A 19,023-nucleotide genomic window follows, 5' to 3' on the forward strand; every position below is an offset into this window, starting at 1 on the left:
GAAAACTCACTCGTGGGAAAATCTTCTGAAGTTGCTGGAAAACTGAGGTGTTATGGTATCAAGCACTTTACCAATCTATACTTCTGATTATTAAAATTTATTCTACCAGGCACAACTGAGTTAGGGGGAGGAGGGAGCCAGATTTAAAAAAAAAATAAAGCTAGTGGGAGTTTCTGCAGCTGGGACCCAAGTAAAGGTTCCTGCAAAAAGGTTTGGCGACGAAGAGTCGAATTGAAACAAAACACTTGTCTGGGGATTTGTGAGCAAGAGGGTGGAGCAGGCTTTGTGGGTTGGAAAAAAGACAAATAAGTTGGGGGGGGGTGGGTGTTACTAGAGAAAAGGGGCAGCTGGGTGAGGGTTTAGGGGTCAGATAAATGTTGGGGGTGAAGATCAAATTTATGACTTCTGCCCATGATGTTTACCGAGATGCTGATGTGAGCTGTGGAATTCCAAACACTTGAGATGCGCCTTGAATACAATCCAGCTGTTCATATCATCCAAAGTAAAATGTCATAATTTTTAAGTTGGAAATCAACATATTTCAGAGGGGTGTGCTTTTCCTCTTGTGGTTGTCTAACAGAATGTTTCGGAGCCTTGACAGATAATACCGCCGGTCTTCCCTTTCTGCGTGTGATAGTTCGTTGAAGGATGTCTCTGCCCTTTGTGTCTCAGGTCACATGGCCAGGTACACGGCCATCCTCAACCATATTCCCAGCCAATCCTCATCAGTTCGGACCATCCAAGGGCCTCCTGGGGAGCCTGGCAGACCAGGGTCCCCTGGAACCCCTGGCGAACAAGGACCCCCAGGGACCCCAGGCTTCCCAGGAAATGCAGGCGTGCCAGGGACCCCAGGAGAACGAGGTAAGCTGAGCCACCTCTCTCATTGGAATGCCACTGAGGTGTGTACAGTGACTCACGGTGTAACGGTGGTGCTTATTTGATGATGACGTCCAAAATAATGAATGTTCATTAACGCCACCCTATCTATTCTCTAGCTTATTTTTTTATCCCCAAGATTGAGTAAGTGGAGTAATCTACAAAGTGTTTCATCAAGAGCCATATCTACCCATATGAGAAAGGAGGGTCAGGACCCCCAGCTCACCTCTCAGGGGCTTTTGAGCTAATGAGAGAAAGACGTCCCCTCTAGATGGAGGAACTAAGAACAGGTGCCCTTTCCAGATGGAAGCATTAGAAAACGATGCCCTCCTCTGGACAAATGTGGCATCACACATATTTCCTGGTAAGCCGAGAGCTCACTTCCTAGGTCCAATGCTTTTTTTATCCAGTGCCCATAGTGGGCAACAGTTGGTGGCAGCCCTCAGGTGAGTCATGAGTCACATCGACATATGATCTACGTATGCCTGTGTAGACCGTGCCAGCTATAAACTTCAAATGAAAGTATTGTTTATGGTTCATCTTCCTATAATATAAGACAGCATTTTATTTAATAGTTTCGTGGGCCAATGTTTTGTCTTTCCTACCAAAGTTTCATGAAAATAGAAATCCTCTTAGCCTTTTCTGTTTTCCCCTACAGGACTTAGCAGTGTTTTATAATAATAAGACTATGATTGAATTTCACCCAGCTCCATAACCGACCTAGATCTCCCACTCCAGAAGCAGATTAAAGAGATGTGGGAAGTTGGGGTTACATATGAACCACAAAGAAAGTGATGGGAAATAAGACAACTGATTAAAAGTATTTTTTTGTAAGACACCATTTTCTAGAATGTAGATCTGGGGAAAAGCTAACTATTATCTATTTGCCATGTGAATCCTGTTAACTTTTGTGAGCTGGGTAGGATATGTTCCTTTTATCACATTGGAGATGTGAAATGCAGATTCCAAAGTTAGTACTTTATGTTCATTCTTGATCTGTGCCAACAGGCCGCGTGCATTTCTGCCTCTGTGCTTTCATATGCCTTGTTCCCTGCTTTGGAAACGTCCTTTGCTTTCCCATGTGTGTTCTTAGTCTTAGTACAAGGCTCAGCTGAACTGCTGTTTCGGGAATGACATTTTCATAGATTGCCCCAGACCACAAAGTGCCTCCACCCCCAGGACCCCTGATGCACTGTCTTTCCCACCCATTTCAGCACTCATTGGGGGGAGGTGAACAGCTCGATTGCCAGGAGCAGGATCAGCTCTGAACTGCATTGCACATGATAGGTCCTCACTCAGTAGTTGTTGGCTCTCATGGCAACCCAGTCCTGGTTTTCCTTTCTGAAGGTTTTTCCTGTGCCAGGATACGAAATCAGCAGATGTGGAGAAGGGCATAGCAGAGCCTCGGCTAGCTCAGTTGGTAGAGCAGGAGACTGTAGTAGTATGAGAAGGGCAGAGTTCCCTCATGGCGCACGGAAGATCTGGCAGCCAGGAAGGTGGCCACCTCTGGCAGCCGGGCAGCCTCTGATGGTGTCGGTGATGGATCACCTGTGATGCAGGGGGCCGAGCCAGCACCTGAGTCACTCTGAGCAAGTCACAAGTTGTGTTTGTTCTTTTTGGAAGTCCTATTCTTGTTCTTGCCAGTCTGAGTCTTTCCTGCTCTGCAAGAGGACTTGAATGCCGAGACCAGAGGAAAATCTTCCAGGAATTCTCCAACAGAGGCCCAGACAGCCTTTGAAATATGAATTTCCGTGATATAATTTTCTGACTTCCGTATTGATATACATGTATTCCTAGAGAGTGTAGTAGACAAGGCAAAATCCTGTCCTGCAAATCCGTGGAGGATGACAGTGTGACACAGAGTGAGACATGCCCTTTGAGCATGAGGGAAAGTGATTTTTAGATGATCACCAATGGATGGTAATGGTTTTGCGTTTAAGGTCAGGATTTATAGGTCAAGGCCCAAGGGGCTTTTCATTCCTAGCAAAGTATTTCAGTCCTGTTGCAGTTGGGATTTGTGGCTACAAAGAAGACAATGATTTTTGTTTGTTTGTTTGATCTTGTGGTCCAAATCCCCAGAAAGTATTGAGAGAGAGAAATGTCTTTTCCACTAAATCAAAACAATAGAATTTTAAAACTGAAGACCCTGCAGCCGTCTCTTCTCCTCACCCTCACTTTGTGTAAAGGAGAACAGATGAAGATACTGAGGCCCAAAGAGGCTTGAAATCAGCCAATACTAGGACAAGAAATAAAAACCAGAGATTGTGGAGTTGTTGTTGTTTTTGCTATATAAAATATGATTATTCACCCTCCATTGACTTGGCTAACTTTTCATTAGAAGGGTTCCATCTGGTTTCCCTATTATAATTTTTCAAAAATTCTTAAGTAAGCTCTCTGCCTATAGGGCTTGAACTCACGACCCTGAGATCAAGGATTGCATGTTCCACTGCCTGAGCCAGCCAGGTGCCCCTAATTTTTCAAAAGTTTTTTGAACTTTTTTACAGAGGATATACAGTAGGAAATACATTTTGCATCACAATTTAGTATGCACATGCATACGTATGTGTGCAAACTTGTATAACTGAGGCAAAAAGAAATACTACTGGTCCTTACTATCGCTTCCTGTTTTCCTCTATTAAAAGGCTGAGGGGGGCAACCTTGTATTTTACGTCCTCAGTTCAAAATACACTGTTCTAGTACAAAATCTTTGATTTACCCAACCATTATCATTAAACTAGCCGTAGACTATGCATTTAAGGAGAACAGAAGAGGAATTAGAAATACCCCCACACACACATCAGCAGTGTGAAGTAGAGACTTTCCTTATCACCCAACAGAGACTGAATTTGGCCTCCATCAGATTAGGTACCTCCTTCTCATTAGCCCTTTGTCTCCTTTAACTTAAACAAAGTATTTTTCATAAGTTCGTCGGGAAGAGTCATTTAGCTATGTTCTCACATGGATCGCAATATATACAGGATCCTTAGAATTTAAGGATTTGAAGGACTCCTGTTGCTCATGCTGTTTATCTAAGGTTTGCACTCCAACTTGGACTGGTCTGATTATTAGCACCCAGGAGGAAAGAGGTTCCATCTGCATAGCATAAGCAAGATGTTATGCAGCCCAATTTCTCACCTGCTTTTTCTTCTTGACACTTATACTACATGGCTCATGGACAGCAAAGAAAAGCTGTTCTTCCATGGGCTACGGGTTTGTTGCCTGTCCCCATTAAACACTGCACTGTCTTCAGGTAAATGGCTCTGTATCCTGGCTTCCAAAGTTCACAAAACCTCTAAAGTTCCTCTTTTGTTCCCTGACTTGAAACAACTGAGTCCTGACTTTTTTGACCAGAACTCACTCTCCAGTCACAGCCTTGTGTGATTCTAACTAGACCCCAGAAGAGAACTCCATTTCTAATTCTGATCTTTGTGTAATCATTCCTGGATGACTAATCTCCTGTTTTCTTATTCCATTTATTGAAACATTCATATTCCACACTGGTGTCTTGAACCCTCTATTAACCCAGTCAAAAATAAGTTGGTTGGTCTATAGTTGGCCAAATTGAGTTCCTTTATTTACTTGAAAAGAACTGGGACTGTTTCCTGATTTCAGTCTTTATGCAACTCCTTTGGTTTCCAGCATTCTCCAAAAAATATTGGATCACAGGAGCCAACGAACTGAAGATTTTCATGTTCAAATTGTACACCCACAAAGCTGGAATTTATATCTGATTTATTTTGTACAATAAACCAGTAAATATTTATTGAATGCAGCATTCATATAAGGCTTTTGCGTTGACAGTGTGTGAGATAATACTATTTATTTATGGCTTTCACTTATTAGGCACTAAATGTATCTGCCAATATTATGTTCAGTCCTATATACACACTCTTTCATTTGGATAAAACAGAAGACATGGTTTGGATAAGGAAGGAATGTGAAACATTACTGAATGTGCAAGTTGGGAGAGTAAACGCAAAGTGAGTTGTGTAGAAAGTAAATGCCGTCAGAATTTAGAGGAAGACATCACTGCGGCCTTTGAAAAGAAGAGGTACCAGCACTTATTAAGCGACTAGTGTTGTTAAGCTACTGTTAGTTGCTTGGCACATTATTAATGCTTATAAAAATCTTATGAGGTCAGTATTAGCTCCATTTTTTTAAAAGGATTTTACTTTATTTATTTATTTATTTATTTATTTATTTATTTATTTATTTGTGAGAGAGCGTGTGCATGAGCATGAGAGGGGGGCAGAGGCAGAGGGAGAGAGAATCTCAAGCAGAGTCCCCGCTGAGTGCAGAGCAAGACATGGGGCTCGATTCCAGGATCCCCAAGATCATGACCTGAGCCGAAACCAAGAGTCAGATGCTTAACCGACTGAGCCACCCAGGTGACCCCAGCTCCATTTTTAAGTGAGGAAACTGAGGCTTAGCTAGTTTGTTAGTTGTCCAAGGTCACACCACTGGACCATAGAGGACCAGAACTCAAGTCCACATCTGCATGATTCCAGAATGTCTGTGCCAGCTCCACTCTGTCCTTTTGTCACCTTGGAATTCATTGCGTAGTGGGGGCTCCCATGGGAGAGGCCAGAACTGTGCAGGGTCTGGTGGACCTCATTTCATTATGGCTCCTACTAACCATGGCTCAGTTCACACAAATAAGTGAACAGTTAAACTGACTAGAATGTCACAGTGGGTCATGGCTGTACTACTCACAAGCTCCCTGCACAGTCTGTTCTGTTTTTGGAGAGGCTTGGGGCATCCTTGACCCAGCAAATGACCACCTTTGAGGTGATTTGTTGGATAAATATGAATGTGATAAAAAGATTTTCCATGATTATACATTTTGGCATTTAAAAGTTTTTCTAGAATTTTAACATGTGCCCAAGCTATAGAAGAGTTGAAATAGGGGAACTACCTGGGGGTAAGCTGGCCATGGATCTGGCAACTTGGGGTTCACCTATAGAATTATACTTCTGGTATAACATCTACCCCTAGGGGAAATAGAGGAGAAACCTGGAACAAGGCAATTCAATCTTGTTTTACTTGTGATGTTTTAGAAGAGAAACCGATTTCACTTTGCTGTTTGTGATGCTGCTTACCTGACTAGCAGGACCGGATGTTGTTGGAGGCATCAATCATATATGAGTCAGGATCCGAACTTGGCCACTTACTAGCTGTGTAATCTTGGCTGCTTAATTGTACAAGTTAATCTTTCTGTATCTTCATTCATTCATCTAACCAGCACTTATTAAGCATCTACTACATGTCAGGCATGGTTCTGAGTGTTCATGACATAGCGGTAAACAGGGCATACATTTCCCACCTTTCCTGTACCTAGCATGGACACAAAAACTACATGAACATTTTCCTTTAGTTACATTAGTTTTAAGTGCCACGAAAAAATGCACGATGCTATGCAAATGTAGAACAGGGGGCTCTGACTTACTCTGGCAAGTCAGTGATGTTTTAGCTGAGACCTGAAAGTTTAGAACTTTGGCCTATCAATAAAAGAGTCAGAGGAGAGCATTCAAGGCAGACAGCGGTAATGTGTGCAAAGGTCCTGAGGTGGGAAAGGGCTTAAAGCTCTAAAGCCATGATTCTCAATAGTAGTCAACATATTGTCTCCTTTTCAACAAATAATGTACATCTCTCTTACTATTCTAAAATGAAATTCATAGATAATACATATAACCTGCCTTCACACATAATTAAAAAAAACTAGACTGCCATCTAGTGTAATGTAAAGAAGTAAAACTAAAGTAATGTCTGGTTAAATTGTTTATTCCAATATGCAAATTCTCAGCATGACTACACTGGACACATAATGAAGCAGTCAAACGGTATTTATATTACATAATTACTGAGAATGCAGCAGCCGCAAGTTCAGGCTGATGTAGCTGAGCTCCACCAATAACACGTCTTTCTGCGTTTGTGTCTATTGTGTTCACAGTGAAGAGCGTAAGAGCACATACGTCATCAGCATTATGCACATAACTGTAAATTATCTTCTGCATTTTCAGACACCTGTTCCTTGGTTAACAGATCTCTCTGCTTTCCACTATATTTCTTTTTCCTACTGGGGCTCTCTCCAGAGAAGCCTTATACAACTGACTATCTCCTCCCACCCATCGACAGTGGCGATGTCTTTACCCATGCTAGTGCCTGGAAAAAGTTGAGTGGAAATGACTGGGAGGTATCCTTCCAAAGATTTTCCCCATTGGAACCCACTGGTTTCTACAAATGTCATTAGCACTTTATACCGACTCAGTGGGATCAAATACTTGGGATGCAATATTATTACTGAGGCTTAAAAAAAAATAACAGTGTTGGAATGTCATCTTTAATCACAAGAAAATTTCATGTTTTTGTTTAAGAGCTTGATGCGAGAGCAGTTTCCCCACTCTGTGTGTTGCCCAGATTAATTTTTTATTGTTCTTTGAGAATATAATCCCTGAACGACTTTTTGAAGTTGGAAAATTTTTCCCCTTGAGCTTTCCCTGACACAGAAGACCAAATTTCTAAAGAGTGAATGTAAAGAAAGACAAGATTTAAGGATCAATTCTTATATCAGTCCTAAGGTTCTGTGATTAATTTGAAAAAGATGGACTTTGTTTCAGAAAATGAGAAAGGGGGGATGTGAGAAGGATGAGAAGGTGCCACACAACCAAGCTCCCCCCCTGCCCCCCCCCCCCCCCCCGCCAAAGCAGACACAGGTAGAAAAGGACTCAGCTACACTCTGGTTGCCAGAAGTCAGTGACAACCCCCTTAGGAGATAGGGAAATGGCAGTCAGAGCCGAGAAGGGCTGCATTCCCCCCCAAAGCTAAATCTGAGTCCCTGAGCCTCATGCCCCTTACCTGTGAATCAACAAGCCTGAGAAGGCTAGAGAGAAGCTTGGGTCTCAAGTCCATTCAAAGCTGGGAGAGAGAAGTGGGGTTCTTGCATTTGATATTTCTGTGGTTGAAAAGAGCTGTTGGCACCGAAGATACATTTGGCTGAAAACTTCGGTCACCAATGCCGAATAAACGCACAGCAGTTGCCAGACAGGGAGGCCTCGATGGTAAGCATCTGTGGAACTTCTTAATGGCCCTTTTATCCTGGCTTATTCCTGGAAAAATTATCTTTATGGGACAGATCAACTTGATTAAAGATAGAGGGTTGGCAGGGCTCTTGTAATAATTGGCTGGTTGAGGCTTAAATATTTACAAGTCTTCCTTGTGATGTGGTATTATCTCTGATATTCAGTTACACGTGGCATAGTCTTTTCATCGCTGTTAAAAATCTGCCGACATGTATGTTTCTTTCCTCATCCCCTGCCTCTCATCTCCTGAGAGATGAACTCCAGAGAAATAGAGGTAGCTTTCTCTTTTCTCACCCAATTGCTATGTGGTAAAGTCCAATTTGTGCTTTGGAACGAGATTTTTCTCTGAAGGTTTGATGCACTGTTTTTTCCTAATGTATAGTAACCTGATCGCATTGAAAAGGAATGCTTTTTCTTTTTAAGTTGTATCATCTTTTATTTTGTAAGGGTTTTTTTTTTTTTTTTTTTGGTCCCTCTATTACAAACTGACTCTTTACATTCAACATGGCTGCAGAGAGAAGCTCTATGTGTTAATGACTTATTACTATATAACAAGTTACCCTAAAACTTAACAACTTAAAACAACAAAACATGTATGATCATGGTTTTCCTGGGTCAGGGATTCAGGAGTAGTCTAGCTGGGTGATTCTGACTCAGGGTCCTCCACGACACTGAGTCAAGATGTCAGCAAGGGCTACAGTCCATTTTTGTCTTCTTTTTTTGCCATGAAAGCTAATATAATTGTTCCTGTAGCTTAAAATATTTTGAAACCCTTAACTGGAGGGTCTGTGTAGTAGATCTGATCAGATTCTTGTGTTGGATTTCAGTCCCTGTCTGGGGTAATGGTATCGTGCTAGAAATACCACTCAAAGTTAATGCCATCTCAGCAAGATATCTTTGTATGGTCCTGCTTCATATTTTCTGCTTCACTTCAAGTATGTACTTTTTGCTCTAGCCAAACTGAACTGCTCTGTGCTCTCTGTACTAGTCAGCTTTTGCTGCATAACAAACCACAAACATCTCAGTAGGATACAACGATAAATACTATTTTTTTCACCACATATCTGTGGGATACAGGGGCAGTTCTGCTCTGCTGGCACCCTGGCTGGAAGGGCTGAGTTTCCTAGAGTATGTAATCCTCATGGCAGTGGCAGAAAACAAAACAGGGCAACCCAACCATCCAATCCTATTTCAAGTCTCTGCCCATGTTGTTGCCTCTAACATCTCATTGGTCAAAGCAGGTCACATGGCCGTGGCCACGCCCAACTCCAAGAGGTAAGGAAGTACACGGGCCCTAAGCCAAGAGAATGGGTGTGTAAGTCTTCCGTAGAGTGATGAGGAAGAGAGGACACTCGTTCAGTTTATCCCGTTCTTCATACGGGTCTTTTCCTTCCCTTCTGCCCTCATTGCTGATTCCCGCTGTGTCCTGTTCTTGAACTAGTTCATGGATTTTCACCTGCTGTTTCCACTCCCTAGAATCCTCTTTCTTCTTCTGGCTCATTCCTACTCCAACTTCAAAACTCATCTCAAGTGTCACCTCTGCCAGACCACTGTTCTCCCCGTGGTTTGTTTGGCCCGTGTGTTGGTTGTTGCTACCCTGCTCTACGCCAGCTGAACTAGGCTGAGTAAGCTCTCCCCGAGCACATGCGTCCACCACAGCAGTTTCTCATTATACTGTCATTGTTGGTGTGCTTGTTTGTCTTCCCGCTGGACTGTGAGTTCCTTGAATGGGGCTGTGCCTTTCATCTTTACATCCCCACCCCACCACCAACCCCACCAAGAAGCCTGAACAAGACCTGGATCCACGAATAGATGGCTACCTTTCTAGTGTGTGAAACAGATCGTTTAGCACCCAGGTAGAATATACTTTCTTGAATTGCCTTTTAATGATTTCACTTCTGTTAATCCTGTCTCACCAATAAGGCTGCGTGATCCCCAAAGACCAAACTTAATGTCGATTTTCCTTTTATTTTTCATTATACCTGAAGTGCAATAGTCATAAGTGAATCATAAGTGATTTATGGTGTTGATTACTCCTTGGCTAGTTTTTTGGCTGCCATTTGTCCTTCACTCTAGAGCCATGAAAAAAACAGAAATCCATGTGGCTATAGGACATCAGTCCTAAGACATCCTGTTAATAGCCAGTTACTGCCAACTTGACAATGTCAGCATTTTCTTCAAGTCATTATTGTGTAAATTTAGCCAGGAAAACAGGGTGAGATTTTTAAATAGGAAGGATTTTTCAACCGGGTAGGAAATATATATAAAATAGCAAAGACATTGGACATTTCAGTGCCCAAATTTTAGTGTGTCTAATTTAGATGTCTGTGGTCAGAAGATCAAGGGACCTCCTGCTTACAATGTGTGTGTGTGTGTGTGTGTGTGTGTGTGTGTGTGTGTTTACTATATCTATACATAAATATTGATAGAGAGAGGCAGACAGAGAGGCAGAGACAGAGAGACACTTTCTTTTGAATGTAGGAATGTACTTAGCCATTTTCTAAATTTCTGGCCTTGAACATAAACAAGTAAAATGGAAATCTAACATGTACTAATTTAGATGATAAAACTAAAGCTGTTTATATTAGCTTTAGTAAACCATTTTCAGTGAATTTTTTGACATGGCTTTTAAATCGATAAATACAATAAATAAATATACCAAAATGCATTTGTATAGCTGAGGGAAAAACATACATAGAAAAGATATATTCATTAACTTTTTTCGTTTTCATTGTTTCCAGGATTAACTAGATATAAGATGTATTTATCTTAATAGCGGATTCTTCATGCTTATAATGAAGGGCTGTTGGTCATAATGCATTTTCTTTTAAACTCCGCAGACTCCGGCCTCATTCCAGTGCCCTGACACCACTCTCTTCTTTCCAAGAGTCGAGAGCATCATATCACTTTTCATTTCTTCAGGGAATGAAAACTAGACCAAACTCTAATTTAAATATCATCAACTTGTTGAATATTCATGCCAAACCTGAGATGTTCATTTTTGGAGCTATAGAAATTGGCTCATTTTTTTTCTTAACTTTGAATTATTAATGATTTCCCTAATAGTCCATGCTGGAAATAATATAATGGCATTGAAGGGGGATCAGTCAAAGCTTTGGAGCTGAAACTGGTTGATGGGCATTTGGTCTGATACTCTTATTATGTGCCCGTAAGATCAGAATATCAGTTTGCAAAACTATCTGGACAAAAGTCTAGGCTTCCTAGTGCCAAATGTAATCCCTGTTCTTTTTTTGCCATGCACCTGCTGGTGTGAGCAGCCTGCAGGTGCCTACATGGGGTTGGCGTGCACTGATGAGGGACACTCCTCCTCATCCTTGCTTCTCCCTCCTCCCTTTACAGCCTCCATGCTGCCCCTTTCACCTCCCTCCTCCCCGCTGCACTTCCTTCCCCTCTCTCGCTGCCCAGAGGTCAGTGTGTCTAATTTAGATGTGTGTGGTCAAAAGACCAAAGGACCTCCTGCCAATATTACCATGTGTCTAACTGGTAGAAAAACCTGAAGTGCAGAATATCCTATTGTCTTGGTCTTGATCTGGTAGTGGTTCCTTTGACCACCAGACAGCCCTACCTAATGGTTCCACATGTTTTCCCCTGGCTTTTCTGTGGGACTAGCTCAGTGTTTATTGGTGGAGTTGAGCTCTGTGAGATTTTTCAGTCCACTTTACTAATTGTATCGCTTTGTAGCACCCAGCAGGGGCGAACCCATGTTTTAAGGGGCCTGAGGCTTCAGCAGTTTGGAGTTCCTCTTTGAAAAAAGAGGGTGAAGTTACAAACAAAAAATTAGGTAGGTGGTATTGGAGAGGTCCTATGCACACGAGGGGCCGTATCCAAACTCCTTCATGTGTCATGACCTGACCCAGACTGGCTTCCTAGTCTACCACTCCCCAACCTGCTGCTGCCCAAGTCCTGCCAAACTGCTTGGAGTTCCCCAGCATGCCCAGTTCTCTTTCATCTGCGGGCCTCTGTACATGCACTTTCAGTCTGCCCTTCTCCCTCCTTTAGCTGGGCATCACTGCCTTTCCGGGTTCCCTTGCCCCCTTACTCCTGGGAAGGTTCAGCCAATGGGAGGCTTTAAGCAGGATTAGAGGGTTCGAAGAGGGGAAAAGTCAGGATATTTCTCCCCTCACTCCAACCCCTGCATCCCCTGCAATTCTAGATGTGGTGACAATACTTACGTGGCTCCTGCTTCCACCGGAAATCTCTCCCTCTGCTTCCAGATCCTACCAGAAGGTTCTAGGCTCTGGGCTCTAGTCACATGATTTCTTCCCATTGTCCCTATGCTCCTAAAGATGAGAGTGACTTCCTGCTCTTGCTAATTTATCAGTTGCCCCATCATCTTTAATAGGCTTCTCAGTCATTCCGTCATGCAGGTAAACAAGTCCCTGGATTATATTCTCTTTGCCCGAATAATCTAGAGTGCTTTATCTTTCCCTGACTGAGTCCTGAATTACACTGTCATAGTGCATGGAAGGTTATTTTATAAAAAAGACAATAAGAAGAGAAACTCGTGGCAATAGCTTGGAAAGTTTCTTTACATTTAAAACAATCATGTAATTTCCAATCTTTGTCCCCTTAGCCGAGACCTTAGCCAAAACTTGAAGTCCCACATTCTGGTACTAATGCTACAGGCCAAAAACGTAGAAATAGCAGACTCTGGAAATTGCACAAAGTCTTTAGTGAATTATGTCCAATTAATCTGCTACCTTGTAGCTAGGTACCTGTCCAGTACTTTGCTTCTAGTAGGCGTTCAAACATACTTTGAATGGAAAGCAGACTGTGCTTGCCATTCACTGTCAGCATTTCCTAGGTAACAGACAATATAATAACATAGCTGAAGCTCTGTCTCACTGTTTCTGTGACTTTTTGGTACAGTTACAATGAAAGCATTGCCCAGCCTTTGCATATCTGCCTGGGCATAAATCCTGGGAGTTACTCAAAATGTCTGGGATCAAGAGACTAACTGTGGTCCACGGAATAGGACGAGGCTTCCGTGTGGAGTGCTTGGTGTGGTCAGAGGGCAGAGAAATGAGTAAAACTTCTCTATTCAAAGACCAACAGGCCAAAGAAAATAGGAAACGGACAACCAAGTGCCAGATCGTAGACGTGTAGTCAGCGTGAGCCGGAGAGAGCCACTGAACACCAACCCTGAATCTTGCTCAGAGCAGAGGGCAAGAATGCCAACTAAGGGAAGTAAGCTGAGGAAATGTGATAACCACAGGGCTGATTGCTGAGCATGGGCCCAGAGCAGATGTGCAGACTGACTCGGCAGGCGGCTCAGGAAGCCTCGACTGCAAAGAACAAGACCAGAAATGCAGCCTGCCCACTTGGGATGAAAACGCAGGGAGGGCAGTGGTTCAGCGTCTGGGCTTTGGCACCAGGCTGCCTGGGTTGAGATCTCGGCTCTGTTACTTCCTAGCTAAAAGCAGGTATCACAGCCTCCTTTGGGGTTAATAGTAGTGCCCGCCCTCTTGGTTCTTGTGAAGCCAAAATGAGCTCACACATGTCAAGCATCTAGCATTCAGAATCTACCGAGGTCATTTATAGGCTTAGCTGATAAACTGGCCTCATTCTTCGTTTGTCAAAGTCTGCAGTTGAACTTGGTATTTCATTTATTCATTCATCTGTTTGACACATCTTTCTTGAGTGCCTTAGTTTGTGCCTGGAACTGGGAATATAACGAAAAACTGAAACGAACAGGTCTCTGCCTCTGTAGACCAATAAAAAAATATTGGAGGGTCAGTGTTAGGTTCGTGGTAAAGGAGAATTAGGTAGCCCTGATGGTTTTTTCTAATGAGACTCTTAAAAAAGAATGACTATGACAAAGGTTCCTCTCTGGTGGGGGATGTTGATGATGCATGTGTAGGGGCGGAAGGTACATGGGAAATCTCTGTACTTTCCACTCTATTGCTGTGAACCTAAAACCCCTCGCAAAAAAATAAATTTATTAAAATATTTTTAAAAGAAAGAACAGATGAATGGATGGATAATAATCTCTCCGATTATCCTAAATATTTTTGATAACTCAAAAAAAACCTAAAGATATTTTAATCTTATCTAAAATCATATTTTTGGAAAGTTAGATCTTCATTTATAAGAGCTTTGCCCAGTTTTTATTAATTGTGAGCAGTTATATTCAACTCTAGGAAACACTAGCAGCTGAAACTGCCACACGAGGAACTTGTTAGAAAAAGCAGTGTTCCTGCAAGCCAGGCATGTGTAAGTACAAAGCAAAGCTCCAGTGTAAGGAATTTTGTTTGTTGATCAGGTCAGGCTTGCTTTTAACAGTCGGCTGCATGTTGGTGTAGACATGTAGTCATTCAGTTAGGCTTCTAGAACTTATTGGGCCGTCTACTATGTGTAAGGTTTGGCTTGGATCCGACACTAACAATAAAGAAGTCGTGATCCCTGTCATCAGCAGGCTCGTAGTCTGAGACTAGGTGAACATGAGGACAAGCAATGCAATGGGGTAAGTGCCAAGAGGAGGCACGGACAATATGGAATCCGAGAATTCATTCATTCATTCATTCATTCATTCATTCATTCAGTATCGGTAAGTTTCATACAATGTGGAAGACACCCTAGCCGTGTCAGAGATAACTGCCATGGACCAGATCGATAATCCCTGTCCTCTTGAATCCAGTGGGCTTCTGCTCATTATGGTTGCAGAAAAGCCTTGAGCTGGGTCTTGAAGAATGAGAAGTATTTATGGAGACAGTCAATGTGAAATGGGTGTTTCAGAAAGAGGAGTATCCTGTGCACTCAGGAGTCCCAGTGCCTTTGTGGAGAGGATGCTGGCAATTGGCTCTGGGCACTCCCATCTCAACACCAAATGGCTCCACCTTCACCCTCACGAAGAGATTGATGAGGGAAGCCCTTAGTATGGGTGATGCTGGTACTTTGTCTGTAAAGGACTATGCCCAGATTCCGTTGCCCACTGACATCTCATAGATGGGCTGACATTTTAGGACATTTGATTTCTTTCCTTTTAATCATGGCTTACAGGCTTATCAAAAATACATGCAGAACTATTTTTAGAGAGCTGAGGTTAGCCTTTAATTTCAGTCCTCATCTTAGGTCCTTAATTATTGATTTTTAACATGATTTTTTCATTCCAAGGAAAAGACTTATAACCAAATTCAGTTGTCATGGACATGAATATTCCTTCAGTCTCAGAACCATAAGTGAACACGTGGACAAATATTAATCTATTAGCCAATGTGTAGTGAGAACAGGTCTTCATTTCAAGGACAATAAAAATCTAAGTTTCTCTGTTTATATAATTATATCCTGGAATTTCTTCAAGACATTTTGAGAGGCTGCAATATTTTTGTGAGACTCTTCCTCTTACCTTGGTTTGTAGTATGGGTAATATCAAATGCCACTTGTTTTTCTCTACATAACTAGAAAATTAAGACGACCAGATTTCCTACTCCCCAATCTTCCCCACCTTTTGCTTTCTTAATGAAGAAGCAACGGATAAGTCAAGAAACTCTTATCAGAGAGTTATTCCTAAGAATATTTCCTGCATGTCCTGTTCAGCCTCATCAACTGCATCTTCGACTTTGGAGGACCATTGAGAAGCCATGTTGGTAATTTCAATCCCTGAGTACCGTAAGGTCTTGGGAGGCCTCTGAGTCACCACACACTTAATCACGAGCAGCCTGCCGTTAGTCATCTGTGTATTTTATTGTGTTCTAATTCTTTAAAAATTAGTGGTTCCCTGTGGGGAAAGTGACTCTCATTCAAACAGAAGAAGAGACCGTTTCTGCTAAATTCCCAGATGCATGGTAGTGTACATTTGCAACTGAGAGAACACCTACCAGCTGAAAAGTACTTATTCCAATTAGCTACTAAGCTAATAGCTAAACTAGTAGCTGACTGGGTAATATCCGGTAGATGTACCCAGGGTGCTCTTCTGTCTGAACAAGTTGATGAGCAATTGAGCATTACATGTTGACTAGTCTGAGTCTGTTACGTGCTTTTTAAACTCAGATGAAATTGTATTTTTACTCTTGAGAAATTACTATCTTCCTTATGGGTTCCTAAGACAAGAGTCAGACCCGAAACAGGAGGTCATCACAGGCTAAGTGGTCAGTGCCCTGCTCTCTCCCTAAAGTACTAGTCTCTTAGGAGCTCAGAAAATACCAGTGAGGCCATGTGCAGCAGGCGTGGGTGTTGGGGAAACGTAGCAGGGGGTGGAGCAGCCCTGAGGACCACTAACCAAGAAGGAGGACCTTTTTAAAGGTGCCAGATATACCTTGACCCCAAAAGGTGGTCCCAAGGAACACAGCAGACACCAACGTTCATATCAAGGGACAGTGGTTATGTGTGCAGTGTAGAAAAAAGTGCCCGTTGCTCACCAATCTATTTTATTTTTTTCCCCCAACTATTCCCAAAGCAAATACTACATGAACGCCTTTGTTTCTGGAAGTTATAAACCAAGACGTGAAATTCAAGGGCCAGAGTCCTTGCTTGTTGTGTCTCTCCATTTGTCTGTAGTGAATACGCACCGCCTTTAGGAAAAGGGAAAGTTATTTGTAATTTTAAACATTTTTAAAATCACTGGCATGCCTGCCACCTCTCAAATTGGTTATTGTCATTTATTTATGTTTCCTTCCAGGCTTTGCCAACGCACACATAATTTCTTTGTAAGTGTAATTACATACAGATGCAATGCTGCTTTCTGCTACTTCAAAGCATTGTTGTACATGAAAAACAGGCACCAGAGACCTTCTGTGATGTGAGCCTGGGTAACCCCAGCTGATGCAACTCTCTCTGGGATGGGTGGGCCTCAGTGGGGCATGTTCTCACCTGTCCTGCAGTCTTGTGATAGCAGCCATTTGGATGATGACGTGGCAGAGTGTATGTTTCTTTGGGTTTTGGTGGGTTTTTGTTTTTTTTTTTTTGCCTATGAAAATGTATAGTTTGTTAATAGCACTGTAAATTATTTGGAGTAAGGAGTCTGCTCAGTGGAAAAGAAACATGAATAGGTTTAGATTTTTATGGGGCTGAATCAGCCAAATCAAACACAGGCTTTCCTGAACCTTCCAAGTTTTTAATGGAAACTCACGCTCTTCAGAACTTTGCTGCCTAATTATAATTCATGCCTTTTGCAGATACATTACAGGGTGGACCAAAAGGAAAATGTTAGACATGTTCACTTGTGATTTCTATTGTGTGGCTGTGGAGTGCCAACTGCATACGTCGAGTGGCCTGGTGCGTGGAAAGACACGGGCCGGGTCCTGGCAGGCTGGACCCCTTCAGTAGGAAGGTGGATAGACTTACAGTATTGCAGATACGGACAGCATGCTCAGCTACAGAACCCGCCTTCTATATGTCTATCTGTGGTTGTACATAATTCACAGTGTCAGAATTTAACTTAAAAGTCCCCTGGGAACCATAACCCCAAACCAGCCCACATCATTATCTTTCTCAGAGCAGTGCTTTTGAAAGATTTTACCTAGATTTTCTTTTGAAGACTTTTTCTTTTTAAGACTTTTTCTTTTTTTCTTTCTTTCTCTTCTTCTTCTTCTTCTCCCTCCTCCTCCTCCCCCACTTCCTCCTCCTCCCCCACCTCCTCCTCCTCCCCCACCTCCTCCTCCTCCTCTTCTTCTCCTTTTCCTTCTCCTCCTCCTCCTCCTCTTCCTCCTTCTCTTCTTCTTCTTCTTCTTCCTCTTCCTCTTCCTCTTCCTCTCCTTCTCCTTCTCCTTCTCCTTCTCCTTCTCCTTCTTCTTCTTCTTCTTCAGGTCTAACTGGCGTCAAGGGAGAAAAAGGAAATCCAGGCATTGGAACCCAAGGTCCAAGAGGCCCCCCCGGACCAGCAGGTAAATCTTCCTACCGAACAGAAAACGGCAAGATGGAAATCGTAATGCTTTATATTCACTTGACATCATCGGTGAGGAAAATGGCCATGTTACCTCTCGTATCTGTGGAATCGCTGTATTTCTCACTCATTTTATTGGAAGGCCAGTTTGTTAAGTGATGATCCTCCCAGTACAGAAGCCTCAAAGGCTTATAGAATATTCTGGGATCCTATTGGCTTCATGAGTTAGGCTATGCTAGGCTGTGCTGCAGTAACAAATCAATCCAAATGCTTAGTAGATTGATGCAATAAAGGTTTATTTTATAGCCCCCCAAAGTTTTATGTGGCTTTCCCCCATGTTGGAGCAAAAGGCCTCCAGGAGAAAGATAAAGGAGGCACATCAGCCTTCACCTTCCTAAATGGACAATGACACCATCACAGTGATGCATATTTCACTGGCTGGAACTAGCCACACTGTCTCCGTGGAACCACATGGGAGCCTCCCAATAGAGAGGAACACAGGGATGTTTGATAAACACTCATAGTTTCTGCCACCATGGCTGTCTTACTGGATGAGTGTGCGTCAGTTTTGAGTTTTATGTGTATTACTGTGTGCTTTTACGGTAGTCTCCAGATTACCATCCTCGTTATTAGAATTCTAAGTTTGCAGTCTATTAGACATTTATAATCTGGTTTTAGCCACATTGAATCGAATACTTTATAATTTTTTTCTTTCCAACCTAATAGTGGTTTTGGAAAGCACTTTTCCTAGGAGGGATTCCTAATGGAAAAGATTCCCTTTGAGCATAAGTGCTCCTATCATTAGAGCTTGTGTGAGAGGCTGATCTAGCATCGCGTGTTACACAGAAAGGATGGTTGGTGAGCGTTGACTGAATGGACTGAACCTACTCAGAGCCGCAACACTTTTCAAATATAAGGTGATACTTGTTCCTTGTTTTCATTTAGAGCTAGAGTTGAAGAGTTCATTTCAGCTAGAGTTGAAGAATCTCATTTTTAGTTGAAGAATGCCTTTTAAACACTATTGGAATCTAGGCCTAAAAGCAAACATAAAAACACCCAGCCTGATATACTTCCTAAAATCAGAAAAATTTTCATCTCCCTCCTATTTTCACTCAATCTAAGTTCTCAATTGATATAACGTAGCCTAAAGAAATTTTGGTTAGTATTTTAGATCAATTTCAGACTTCCTTTTTCTCCTGCAGGATAATTTCTTTCACACGCAAGCTA

The 19,023-nt window shown here is 42.3% G+C and overlaps 1 protein-coding gene across 12 annotated transcripts in view; it reads left to right on the forward strand.

Annotated features, from left to right (window-relative positions):
• Positions 1-19,023, forward strand: part of COL14A1 (collagen type XIV alpha 1 chain) — a 209,472-nt gene that overhangs the window by 187,300 nt on the left and 3,149 nt on the right. For all 12 annotated transcript variants that reach the window (XM_048212550.2, XM_048212549.2, XM_044382622.3 and 9 more), the window contains exons 45-46: positions 673-861; positions 17,720-17,797. In XM_048212550.2, coding sequence (XP_048068507.1) covers positions 673-861; positions 17,720-17,797 — 267 coding nt within the window. The remainder of the gene's footprint in view (positions 1-672; positions 862-17,719; positions 17,798-19,023) is intronic.

Source organism: Ursus arctos, unplaced genomic scaffold, assembly GCF_023065955.2.
Source record: "Ursus arctos isolate Adak ecotype North America unplaced genomic scaffold, UrsArc2.0 scaffold_6, whole genome shotgun sequence".
NCBI classification, from domain to species: Eukaryota; Metazoa; Chordata; class Mammalia; order Carnivora; family Ursidae; genus Ursus; species Ursus arctos.